The following is a 13,218-nucleotide window of genomic DNA, read 5'->3' as shown; positions in this document are numbered from 1 at the left end:
TTATGGAAGCTGTGACTCCAGCAGCCCGAGGCGGAACGGGAGCCGGCGGCGGGAAGCTGGCGTGAGACGAATTCAGCCTGGAACGAAGGTGCAGCTTGTTAACAGAGGGGGGGAATCGACCCATGGCACAAGTTACCAAGGGATGTGGAGGAGCCTTTCCATCAAGCCTGGGTGTGTCTGAGCCATCGACACTAGCTCAGTGACCAGCTATGGGCTGGATGCTGCAGTCGCTGGCTGAGGTGATGGGTCCTGTGTTGTGCTGAAGGTCGGACATCTGGCTGCACGTTCAAGGCATGAATTTGTGTGTGTGTTTGCTGCCCCCTTGTGGAGGAGATGAGCTCTGCTCTGTGTCTATCTGTCTCCCTGGGGTGTTTCCCACTTTCTCTGCTGGAGGTGAAATCTCTGAGCGCCCTCACTGTGTGTGTAACTAAATGAGGCCGAACCGTCCCTGCGGTCTGTGCCAGTTCCCATCCCTGCCGAGGAGAAATGAATAATTCTGTGCATTACAGTGGTGTCAGCAACTCACAGCTGAGATCGGGGCCCGTCGCGTTGGGCGCTGCCGAGACACAGCCAGAGACAGGCCCTGCCCCGAGCGCTCACGGTCTAACAGGATCATGATCCCTATTTTACAGACAGGGCAACTCAGGCAGAATGAGTGGCCCTGACTTGCCAGTGGGAGGCTGAGCTGGGGAAGGGAGCCAGGCATCCACGGCTCCTGACCCCTGTGTGTGGTTCCTGATCCATTCGGGATGGGGGACGGTTCCAGGAACTGGGGGGACATAGCTGGGGGTACTGGCTGGCCCTGGCCCTTGTCGATGGGCTGAGAAGGGGCCCAAAGAAGCAGATTCCAGAAAACCCATGTCACTACTCTGTTTCCCAAGGGCTTCTGGGAATGAAACAGCTGTGGGTGGGGGAGGGCAGCTATGGCAGTGCCCCTCAATCCTGACCCACAGCCCCCTGCCAGCCCAGCCCTGGGCTGCCCCTCTCCCAGCTCTGCCGGTGCCCCTCACTCCCGACCCGCAGCCTGCTGGACACCCGGAACAGGCCGTTCTGGCCAGACCCCAGGGGCTAGGGAAGCCGACTGGAAATCCTTCCGCGGTTGGAAATGTGACGCTCCGAACAGGCGTGTGACTCCCAGCGGACGCAGAGTCCAAGGGAGCTGGGCAGCGGGTAGGACAGGAACATAGTGAGGGTCTGAAAGGGGCCGGACGTGTGTTGGGAATAGCCGGGGGTTGGTGGCTGAGCGAAGAGAAACTCGACCCGCCGGCCTTGCTCCGTGGGTGCCACGTGACAACGTTGTGTCTGAACCTTTCCACATCGTCGGGGACCGGGCCAGGCGTCTGGGGGCAGACCCCCGCTGGTCTGGGTGCACATCGCAACACCGGGAAGGGGGGAAATGGGAGATACAGGGCCCCTGGGCGTCTCGTTGGCAGAGCCACCAGCTTCACCCTGGTCTGTGATTGTCTCCGGAGCAAAGAACTGGCACTGAGCAGCCATGAGTCCCCCCTGGCCACCTGCATAACACGGGCCAGAGCCCATGCCCAAGGACCCTCCCCACCCAGCCCATAGCTGATGGGGGAGCTAGCCAGGGGCGCCCAGGCTGGGTTTAAAGACCCTACATGACGGAGAGTCCAATGCCCCCTTTGGAAGCGGTTTCTGATGGTGTTTGTCCCACTCTCTGGAGTGGCTCACCCCCGTGAGTGCCACCCTCAGGGCAGACATTAGACACAGGGCAGCCCCCCCAAGCCGGTGCTGGGGGCTAGAATTCGATTTCACCAACCCAGTGACAAATGTGAACTCCTGGAGCACTAGACCATGGAGTCACAGCCAGCCCCCCGAAACTCTCCAGTCTGTCTGGCCACCCAGACAAACGGAGCTTTGTCATCAATGGTCACTTTCACCAAAAATCACCCACAGTCCCGAGAGTCCAGTCACTCACCCCAGCTCAAGTAGGACTCTGGATCCGATGACACGGCCGGCAGCTAATTCTATAGTAACCCGCCTGAGGGTTTATTAGCTCGGAAAAGGAAGTGAGAGTGATGGAGAAGTTAAAGCAGGTCCAGTACCTGCCCAGGTGAGTCACAGTCTGTAATTCCCAATGGGGGCAGAGATGCAGCAACCTGCCGGGTCCCCACACGTCGCTCAGGGCGGCCCAGACTAACTCGGGGAAACTCCCTCTTCTTGTCCAGCTATTCCGCGCCGTTAGACGCCAAATGCAGGATCTTTCCTCAACCCAACCGACAGCTCCCGCTCCCAGAGAACAAGCCGCCAGACTCCCCACCCCCGGGGGCTCTTCCTTTGAGGCCGGAGAGCGAGGAAGCATTTCAAATCTTTGACCTCGGTCATCACACGTGACTCCCACTTGCTTTGAAATGAGCCTGTCCAAGTCCTTCCTCTGCGTCCCACATGGTGCCTTGCCCGTCGGATGGGTCTTTCGTTCCCCGGGCTGGGCACACACCCTGGCACCGCTTGGCACCGCGCTAGAACGGGGCGCGGAGACATGAGAACACGGCGAGTAACAGCCCAGTAGGTTCATGCAGTTTAAACCCCAAAGACACTCAGGCCTTTCCCAACCGCTCTGCTCTCTACTAGCCACAAGTGACCCGGTCTGGCCAGCCTCACCCCGTCCTCCCGGTTAAATATTGGCATCAGTGGCACTGGAGCCTTTGTAGAAGTGTGTGTGTGGGGGGAGAGGTGACGTGTGTGTGTGTGGGGGGGGTCCATGTGCCCCCTCAGATTTGCTGCTTAACTTATACTCAATAACATCTGCTGAAGCTGCTGCCCTCACTCTGCCCCCCCAAAAAACTATGGGGCACCACTGGGGGGGGGCAAACTCATTTTTTTTTGCTTACTAAAGAGTGGGGGGGACCATGGCTCCTTCCCCCCCCTGCCCCAGTTCCTGAGTCAGTGGGGGTACCCAGGAGCAGCCCCCCTCCAGTGGTGCTGTGGAGTGAGCTGCCGGGCGGCCCGGGAAACTGGGGGCGCCAGAATCTGCTGGGACGAGGGGCATGGGGGCCTTGAATGAGCCGCAGGTTTAAACGCTGGGAGTCGCCTGCGAAGCCAAGCCACACGCGGAGTCTGCCCACGAGAGGCAGGCAGGAGTCGGCCCGGCTGAGCAGGTTTCTTGGGTTAAAAAGCTGGTGGGCCCCGGCCCCCCTGGCCCCAGCGACCCTGATTGGCCTTGGCCCCTTCTTCCCCGTCCGGATTTGGCTCGCTGCAGCTGTTGGCTCTCGCCCGGCTGCTTTAAAGAGCCTCCGCTCGGAGATCTCTTCCCGGGGGGGGGATGGGGGGAGAGACCTGGAGCAAGTCACCATTCGCCCTCCCTCCCCCAACTCAAACAGCTTCTAGGGTCCCCGACCTGGTGTCAGAAAGGCCAGAATATCTCCCATCTCAGTCTCCATCCTGTGGAGAAACAAGAAACTCACAGCAAAATCCTGACACACCTGGGCATTTTCACTAATCCCTGCCCCAAATCCAAGAGTTGCAGGGGGCTAACAAGCCACTGGGGGCCCGGCAGGCTGGTGTTTAAAACAGCGACGTCCAGGGCCCCTGAACTAACGGGATCCTCGAACCGGCCGCGCTGGAGCTAAGCGGAAAAGGTGCCTTCGAGCTCCCGACCTGTATCAGGTGTCAAGAAACACCCCAACCCCCTTGGGCCCCTGGCCGCCCTGCATTTAGCTGCTCGCTGCAGCGTTTGTTAGACTGGCCTGAAAACGGGCAGTCACTTTGTTCAGCCCGTAGCCGCACCCGGGTGGGTTCTTGCTATTGGTACAGTTGTGGGGAAGGACGAAAGACCCAACCCCAGCCCTTGCAGTGACACAGAAACGCTTGAAAATGTGCCGTGAAAAAGGACCCTCAACCCCCCTGCCAAATACCACAAGACAGCGAACAAACCCCCTCAAGATTGCTTTAAAATCTCGGGATTGTTTAACACAATCTCAGGATTTCCCCCGCCCGCCCTTGGGGGCGGGATCTTTGGCTGTTTGGGGTTCGGTGAAGCTGTCGCGGTGATTAACGCCGCCAGGCTCGGGCAGCAGGGCCGTAGCACAAGGCAGAATCGGGTCCCTTTGCCACGTGGGAGCAAAGGGCAGAGCGAACGGGTGACATCGCGCTCAGCCGGCCGTTCAGAAAGGTTGGTGTTGCCCCTCCCCAGAGGTGAGCTAGGAAAAGCCGGTGACGAGCCATAAAGTGGGTGAGCAGGGACAGGGTGCCCAGCCGTTCCGATAGGAGGCGCTTTGGCTTATATAGACAACTCCCCTGCCGTCCCCCCCCTCCCCACCCAAAAAGAAATGGTCACGATTTTTCACACTAGCCAGTGCTCAGTGCCCCTGGGGGGGCCGGTCCAGCTCGGCAGAAACAGCTCCCCTCCTAGCGCCGTATTCGGGGACACAGGCGCCGTCAGCCCCGAGGAGTCACGCCGCTTTGGAAGGGAATTAGCGAAACCGAATTAGAGCCGCTTAGTCCCCACGAGCGCGGCCACGCGGGGCCTGGAGCCACATGAGCGGATCCGGGTGTGGAGCGCGCCCAAGGGGACGTGCCGGAGAATAGCCAGGGGGTCGCATAGTCAGCGCGGGCCTTTTGAAAGTGACACCCCTAACCAGACCCTAAGCTGGCATTTTGATCGGGGGGGGGGGGGGTTGCTTGTTATTTCTCCCTCTCCCCCCCCCCCCCGCCTTCCCCTTCTTCATGGAGAGACAAGGGCGACAAAGCTGGAAAACTGTCAGTGAATTTTGAAGGAAACTGTTTTTGGTGGGGGGACATTTTTGTTGTTTAAAGACATTTTTCAGGCCCCCAAAATGACCTCACCTATTTGAGCAGCTCTAACCAAAGATGTCGGGTCTGGGGGGAGTTTGAAGCTTCCACGTCCCATTTTCTGCACTGCCCCCAGGGCTGGTGTCGTGTCTTTTCTTCTCTCCACCACTGCACCTGTGGTGAGCGACTGCCCAGGCCCCGGCTTCGCTAACCATCCCCCTGCTGCTCGGGCTGGGTCTGAGCCTGGTGAGCGCCCCCGGTCGGCCTGCGCCTCCGGTTGTCTGGCCTGTTTGCAATGATTTGCGGAGGCAGGGGGTACCTCTCGCTGGCCTGGGGGATCTGTACCCGGCTACGTCCAGACAAACCGTGTAAACAAATTCCTGGCTGCCAAGTCAGGGCGCTGGGTGTTAACAGCCACAGGCCCTGGGCTAGGTACTTATGGGGCAGGGGATGTGCCTGAGTCATGGGGGAGCTTTTCACTGAAGGGACAGTCTCTGTCCATGCAGCGTCCCATGTGACGGGGCCAGATCTCCCTGTGTCTGGGCAGCGCCCAGTCAGGAGCGCCACTAGCTTTTCCGCCGCCCTAGGCGGCGGAAGGTCCCACCGCGGAAATACCGCTGCGGTTGCCACTCCCCAAATTGCAGCGCCCTAGGCGACGCCTAGGTCGCCTAATGGGTTGCGCTGGCCCTGCGCCCAGCGCAACCGGGCCCTGATCTCAGTTGTGACTTGTAGACGCTTCTGTAATGCACAGAATGATTCATTTCTCCTTGGCAGGGCAGGGCGCTGGCACAGACCCCGAGGACGGTATCGTCTCACTTATTAACACACTTCGTGAGGGATCTTAGAGATCACACCTGCTGTAGAGAGAGGGAATCTCTCTCTCTCTCCCCTTCTCTGCCAGGACAGCAAATTCCTGCTCTGCATCTCCCCCTTGCTCTGATCTGAGCACTGAAAACTCCCCCTTCCCACCTTAAACAATTGCCAAGGCTGCTTGGTTCGGGCGCTATCAATTATTAATGCAATGAGTCCCCGGCAGGTCATGGGGCCCCTGGGACATTCACACCCCGCTGGCTTCCTCCATCCCCAAGCCCCACCCCACCATCAGTGATGAATTTCCTCCTTTCCACCTGAAACCCAGAGGTGATCCCGGCAATTACAGGCCAGGAAGCCTAACTTCAGTACCGGGAAAACTGGTTGAAACTAAAGTAAAGAACAGAATTATCAGACACAGAGATAAACAGGATTCATTGGGGAACAGTCAGCATGGTTTTTGTAAAGGGAAATCATGCCTCACCAATCTATTAGAATTCTTTGAGAGGGTCAACAAGCATGTTCTGTTCAATATCTTCATCAATGCTTTAGATCATGGCATAGAGAGTACACTTATAAAGTTTGCAGACAATACCAAGCTGGGAGGGGTTGCAACCGCTTTGGAGGATAGGATTAAAATTCAAAATGATCTGGACAAACTGGAGAAATGGTCTGAAGTAAATAGGATGAAATTCAATAAGAAGAAATGCAAAGTCCTCCACTTAGGAAGGAACAATCAGTTGCACACACACAAATGGGAAATGACTGCCTAGGAAGGAGTACTGTGGAAAGGGATCTGGGGGTCATAGTGGATCACAAGCTAAAGATGAGTCAACAGTGTAACGTTGTTGCAAAAAAAGCGAACATTATTCTGGGATGTATTAGCAGGAGTGTTGTAAGCAAGACACGAGAAGTAATTCTTCTGCTCTGCGCTGATTAGGCCTCAACTGGAGTATTGTGTCCAGTTCTGGGCACCACGTTTCAGGAAAGATGTGGACAAATTGGAGAAAGTCCAGAGAAGAGCAACAAAAATGATTAAAGGTCTAGAAAACATGACCTATGAGGGAAGATTGAAAAAATTGGGTTTGTTTAGTCTGGAAAAGAGAAGACCGAGAGGGAACATGATAAGAGTTTTCAAGTACATAAAAAGTTGTTACAAGGAAGAGGGAGAAAAATTGTTCTTCTTAACCTCTGAGAACAGGACAAGAAGCAAGGGGCTTAAATTGCAGCAAGGGCGGTTTAGGTTGGACATTAGGAAAAACTCCCTAATGGTCAGCACTGGAATAAATTGCCTAGGGAGGTTGTAGAATCTCCATCATTGGGGATTTTTAAGAGCAGGTTGGACAAACACCTGTCAGGGATGGTCTAGATAATACTTTGTCCTTCCTTGAGTGCAGGGGACTGGACTAGATGACCGCTCGAGGTCCCTTCCAGTCCTATGATTCTATGTGGACAGAGGGCATCCAGTGGATATAGTGTTCTTAGATTTTCAGAAAGACTTTGACAAGGTCCCTCATCAAAGGCTCTTAACGCAAATTAAGCTGCCACGGGATAAGAGGGAAGGTCCTCTCATGGATCAGTAACTAGGTAAAAGACAGGAAACAAAGGGTAGGAATAAATGGTCCATTTTCAGAAGGGAGAGCGGTAAATAGTGATGTCCCCCATGGGTCTGTACTGGGACCAGTGCTGTTCAACATATTCATAAATGAACTGGAAAAAGGTGCCAAACAGAGAGATGGTGAAGTTTGCAGATGATACAAAATCAGTCAAATTAGTTAAGTCCAAAGCAGGCTGTGAAGAGTTACAAAGGGATCTCACAAAACTGGGTGACTGGGCAACAAAATAGCAGATGAAATTCAATGTCGATAAATGCAAGTAACGCACATTGGAAAACATAATCACAGCTATACATATAAAATGATGGGCTCTAAATTAACTGGAACCACTCAAGGAAGATCTTGCAGTCACTGTGGATAGTTCTCTGAAAACATCCACTCAATGTGCAGCGGCAATCAACAAAGCTAACAATGTTAGGGACAATTAGGAAAGGGATAGATAATAAGACAGAAAATATCATATCACCTCTTTATAAATCCATGGTACACCCACACCTTGAATACTGAGGCAGATGTGGTTGCCCCAGCTCAAAAAGATATGTTGGAATTGGAAAAGCTTCAGAAAAGGGCAACAAAAATGATTAGGGGGATGGAACAGCTTCCGTATGAGGAGACCTTAATAAGGTTGGGACTTTTCAGCTTGGAAAAGAAACGACTAAGTGGGGATATGATAGAGGTCTATAAGATCATGACAGGTGTGGAGAAAGTAAGGAAGTGTTATTTATTCCTTCTCATAACACAAGAACCAGGGCTCACCCAATGAAATGAATAGGCAGCAGGTTTAAAACAAACAAAAGGAAGTATTTCTTCACCCAATGCAGAGTCAGTCTGTGGAACTCCTTGGCAGGGGATGTTTGAAGGCCAAAAGTATAACTGGGTTGAAAAAAGACCTAGGTAAGTTCCTGGAGGACAGGTCCATCAATGGCTGTGAGCCAGGACGGCCAGGGATGCAGCCCATGCTCTGGGTGTCCCTAACCCCCCACTGCCAGAAGCTGGGAGTGGCCGACAGCAGATGGACCAGTCAATTACTCCCCTGTTCTGTTCATTCCCTCTGATGCTCCTGGCACCAGCCACTCTCAGACACACGACCCTGGGCTAGGTGGGCCATTGCTTTGACCCAGTCTGGCCATTCGGATGTTCTTATGGCTCACGGCTAAGTCCTGGGCAGGGCGGACCCTAGCTTGCTTCGAAGGGCCAGCCAGCCTCTGACCCCCCCACAACATTTGCTGCCCTCCTTGAGCTGAGCCCCAATGCCGACCCCCGTTAATTCTGGGCGCCCGCGTCCGAGAGGAACCCCGAGTGCAGAGCAGAGACGAGGCCACGGGGGCGATTGTATGAGAGGAGACTCAGAAGGGTGTTGCAGGCTCCGGGGGGAGTGATTGCACCCCAGAAATACATCGGGGGGACCACCAGGGAGGGTGAATCGCACACTCAGGGACAGGGCTGGCACGAGAACGAACTGGCCAAGGATCAGCTGAGCCCAGGACCAAGGAGGAGGTTGGGGACCATCCAGAGAGAGAGCAGCTTGGGGGGGGGGGAGGGGGACAAAGAACCTACCTAGGCTGGAGCTGGAGCAGTTAACAGCAGGGTTGACACAGGACCCTCACCGACCCCGAGGGGTCCAGTCCTGTGCCCCCCCCCCCATGCTTTTGGGAGCCTGAGCTCCTCTAACTCTGGATCTCCTCTAGATGGAGCCTCAATCCCGCTTGGAATCTCCGGCCCCCCAGCACCATCCAGTGGCAGCGAGTTCCACAGGGCCAAAGGAAGGCGCTTTCCTTGGACGAGCTGGGAATTGCATCCAGGCTCACCACAGGCAGGTCATACGTAGCCCACTGGCTCCCTCCAGTGGCTGTATCTAGAGGTGCCGCTGCTCTGGCCCCAATCTCACCTGTTCACATTTCCTACCATTTTTTTTTCCTTTGGGACATTTTAGAGGCAGGTGGTGGTGGTGGATGTCCTGAGAACAGGGGGAAATTACCTGCTCAAGGTCCCAGAACAGACCCTGAAATAAAACCCAGGAGTCCCAGCCCCCCTGCTCTAACCACTAGACCCCACTCCCTTCCCAGAACTGGGGAGAGAACCTAGAAGAGCTGGCTCCCAGCCCTCCTCCTCCAGCCATAATATACCCAATAGCAGTAACAATGCACTGCGACTAGCGCACTCGGGGGCCATGCCGTGCCCGGGGCCACTAGCTTGTGCCGTAACAGAAATAATCGCCCAGCCCCTCAGACCCCAGCCCTGCCCGCTCAGCCTATGAAAGGACGGCTCTGCGTAGCTGCCGACACACAATTTCCTGCATCACCACAAAGATCTCTTTAATAGGCACTTGCAAATTTTTATAGAAAAAGGATTTGTTTTTGATTTTTTTTGCAAAAAAAAAAAAAAAACTCTATAAATAGATTTGGTGTTAACCCCCCCCCTCCCCCCCGTGCACCTCCCTGCTAAACAGCTCTCTCTGCTTCCATAAATTAAATATCAGCGGCTCGCTATTTACAGCATATATATTAAAATCATTAGAATAATCCTTTCCCCTGCCCGGCAAAGCAGCACGGAAAAAGCCTTTATAAAGTGCCCCTGCGTTTGTTTGCACCGCGGCACCAATCTGAGGTAGGTGAGTGTTGTGATCCCAGTTTTACAGACGGGGAAACTGAGGCACATATTTGGTGGTTTTGTCTGTGTGTGTGTGCACTTGGTTTTTTTGCCAGAAGCTGGTCAGAAGAGCTGACAATGGAACCCAGGAGTCCTGGCCCCCAGCCCCCTCTGCTCTAACCACTAGACCCCACTATCCTCCCAGCACTGGGGATAGAACCCAGGCATCCTGGCTTCCCTTCCATAGCAAGTTTGCCCGTGCGCTTTGCCTGTGTAGATGGGCCCGTAGGATACTGAGTCTCAACTGGCTCAGCCCCACGGCCATGGGGCCGCACCCCCTGCACGAGAAGAGGGGCTGTTAACCCTTAAGATGCCAGCTGGGCAGGGGGATGGAGGCAGGACATCCCCGACTTCCAGCCGTTTCCAGCCTGGCTCGCTGCATGGCCACCAGGTGGCGCTGTTTGTACTGCTGTGGTGAGTTCCCCCCAGTCTCAACCTGGGAGCGTGGTGGAGATCATTGGGGGGGAAGGGATGGGGGGCAGGAGGGAGAGGGGCTGGGGGCTCTCCTCTCCCTGCCCCGCCCCTAAGCCTTGGCAGCCCGGTGGGTGAGGCGCCGCAGCCGGTCGGGGTTGGATCTCTTCGCCGGCGAGGGCTTTGCTCCGACGCTGACGTAGTAGAAGGTGAGGGGCTGGTAGGTGGGGATGTAGCTGACCAGGCGCTGGGCGGTGCAGGGGACCCACATGGGGGCCGGGACGTAGAACAACTCGGCGGCCTGCGAGGAGAGAAAAGAGACCTTAGGAGGAGTCTGAAATAAGCAGAGACCCCTTGCCTGGCGCTGAGATGTGGCTGCCTCTGGGGTGGGGGCTGTTTATGCAGGAACCCTTTGCCCGACACCAAGATGCAGCCACCTCTCGGGTGGGGCGCAGGGGCTGGTTTTGAAGGAACCCCTCGCCTGGTGCTGAGATGCAGCCACCTCTGGAGCATCTGCTGTGACCTGTCCCCGGGGCAGGGGCACGGCTTGGGGGAATGGGATACGGGGCCTTTCTCTAGGGGGGACCAGCTCCGCTCCAGCCCAAGGGGGTGGACTGGCTGGCTTGTGGGGAGACGGGCTCCAGGCCCCTCTGGCTCAAACCTTCAGCAGCCCTGTGTTGAGTTTGCTGGGTCTCAGCCCCGCTCCCAGCAGGGACAGGGACCCCCCTCCCCTCCTACACACCTCAGGCACCAAACGGGCCATGGGGACCCAGCCCCCCCAATTCGCAATCACCTGTTTGCCGGGCTCCTGCAGGGCGGGTCTGCTCGGGGCTGGGGCCGGTGCCGGCGAGGGCCGGGCTGATCCCTCGTCCTCCGAGGAGCTCTCTGACGGCGACTCCGAGTGATAGTCCGACGTCTCGGGCTCCGGGGTCCCTTTGCCGCCGCCCACTTCCGAGGGGCTCACCGTGAAGTACTGGCTGTTCTCCCCAAGCCTAGGGTGGGGGGCAGGTGCCCCCGGGGCGGGGTGGGGGGAGAAGATGCTTTAGAAATTGGGACCACGGCCCCATTAGTGCACAATGGTCCCCGGGCCCCATCCCCCCCCGAAGCCAACCAGTCCCCACCCCTGGGGCTGGATCAGAACCGGTGCCCCCTAGAAGGGAAAGGCCCCATTCCCCACCCCCCTGAGTCAGCCAGCCCCCTACCCTGGGGCTGGAGCAGAGCCTGCTCCCCCTAGAGGGGTATGGGGCAGGGTTTAGTGCCTGGTGGGAGCACGGTGAGCCCCACGTGCACGAAGGGGGTCCCCATGGAGGAGAGAACCCAGGAGTCCTGGTGCAGCTGGCCGCGCCATTGGGCGATTCTCCAGGTGCTGCAGCGATAGTAGGGCTTTTGTCCCCTGCCGGACGGAGGCAGCCGGGAGCTGGGGAGGGGGCTGACCCCAGCCAGCAGATGGCGGGGGGCAGGGGGGAAAGCTCACCTACAGCAGACCTCCCCCGGGTCGATCCAGAGCGAGAGCTCCCGCGGCAGCGCCAGCTCCGAGTACTCCAGCCCGCAGCCCGCGCAGGCCCGGAGCAGCGACTCGTCCACCCGCTGCCGCCGGTTGATTCGGATACACCTGGAGTGGGAGAGGCCGGGGGGTGGGGGTCAGAGCGCCAGGGGCCCTACAGGACCCCCAGCAGGTGACCGCCCCACCAAGCGCCCTGCAAAAGAGCTCCCCTCCCCGCCACCCGCGTGGCGACCCCCAGGTGCGGCCCCCCCATGATGGCCCCCCGCCCCGCGCCCGGGGCAAAGAGTTACCAACCCGCCTGGCAAACGGCCCCGCGATGCAGCCCATGGATAGCGCCCCCCGGCTGCCCCCACCCTGTGACGGGCTCCGCCCACGGGCCACCTGCGGTGCACCCGGCTATGCCAAACTGCTGTGCGAGCGGCCGCCCTGCTCCCCACGCCGCCCCCCTCCGCGCCCGGGCCGCGTACCTGTAGGCCTGCCCCTTGGCGGGGTTCTCGGGATACCAGTGCCGGCTGTACCTCTCCCGCAGGATGGCGGCCAGGCGCTCCCCGAACTGTTCCATGCGCCCCTCGTCCAGCTGGCCGTGCCGGTTCACCAGGCGCGACAGGAACCGGGCGCCCGTCTCCACCTCCTCTCTCATGGCAGGGCTTGTCCTGTGGGGGGACAGGACGCCTGTGAGACGCTGGGGGTGTTGAAGCCAGGGAGAGCAAGGGGGGCTGGGGAATGGGGCTCAGGGGGCTTGAGGAGCTGGATCCCAGGGGAGCTCCGGGCAGTGAGGGGTTAAAGCTGCTCCAAGGGGCCAGGGTGCCCCTCAGTGCCCGAGCAGGGGGAGGGGGTTTGTGGGGCTGACGCAAACCGGTGACATCACCATGAGTCAGGAAAACACGGCAGGATTGCAGCCCCGTTACATCAGCAACGGTCTGCTCGGCTGGGCTCAGAAACACGGCCTGCCTGGCATCCTGCCCCACATCAGATCCCCTCCATGGGCCCATCACCCTGGCATTCTGCCCCCATCAGATCCCCTCCATGGGCCCATCACTCTGGTATCGCCTCTGCCCTCCCTGGGTGGACTTGGCCCATTTCCTGGCACAGCCTGTCCCCGCGGGTGTCCCCACCCTCAGCCTGCCCAGAGGTGTTGCAAGGGGATTACAACACAACCGCGTGCTCTGGAAATCCTGAGGCGACAGGCGGGGGAGAGACACTCGCAGACAGACGCCTCCCCACACACCCGTCAGACAGAGATACAGGCAGAGAGGGCAGAGTCAGGGTAAAAGACACCCCCAGAGAAACAGACAGACACACACATGGGCAATCCCCAACACACACACACACACACAAAGACCCCCCGAAAGAAGGACACACACATGACACGGACACACAGACACAGTCAGGCAGCCCCCAACATAGACAGAAAGAGGGAAAGACACCCCTGGAGAAACAGGCGCCCAAAGACACAGGTGCGGAGTCAGATAACGA

General features: G+C 57.7%; 1 protein-coding gene across 1 annotated transcript; it reads right to left on the bottom strand.

Moving 5' to 3' along the window:
• Positions 1-10,350: 10,350 nt before the first annotated feature.
• On the bottom strand, positions 10,351-12,382 carry LOC135892804 (protein BTG3-like). The gene is made up of 4 exons (XM_065420598.1): positions 12,210-12,382; positions 11,713-11,850; positions 11,032-11,230; positions 10,351-10,539 (listed from the first exon to the last, which is right to left on the bottom strand). The coding sequence occupies exons 1-4, from the start codon at positions 12,380-12,382 to the stop codon at positions 10,351-10,353; spliced, it is 699 nt and encodes a 232-aa protein (XP_065276670.1).
• Between the last annotated feature and the right edge of the window lie 836 nt (positions 12,383-13,218).

Source organism: Emys orbicularis, chromosome 20 (assembly GCF_028017835.1).
Source record: "Emys orbicularis isolate rEmyOrb1 chromosome 20, rEmyOrb1.hap1, whole genome shotgun sequence".
NCBI classification, from domain to species: Eukaryota; Metazoa; Chordata; order Testudines; family Emydidae; genus Emys; species Emys orbicularis.
The sequence above is the reverse complement of the archived record's forward strand: the minus strand, read 5'-3'. Positions and strand labels throughout refer to the sequence as shown.

Coding starts and splice junctions, on each gene's coding strand:
- LOC135892804 (XM_065420598.1), bottom strand. CDS start 12,382: ATGAGAGAGGAGGTGGAGACGGGCGCCCGGTTCCTGTCGCGCCTGGTG. Junction 11,231..11,712: donor CCGGGGGAGGTCTGCTGTAG/GTGAGCTTTCCC, acceptor CCCCCACCCTAG/GCTTGGGGAGAACAGCCAGT. Junction 10,540..11,031: donor TGCAGGAGCCCGGCAAACAG/GTGATTGCGAAT, acceptor CTCTCCTCGCAG/GCCGCCGAGTTGTTCTACGT.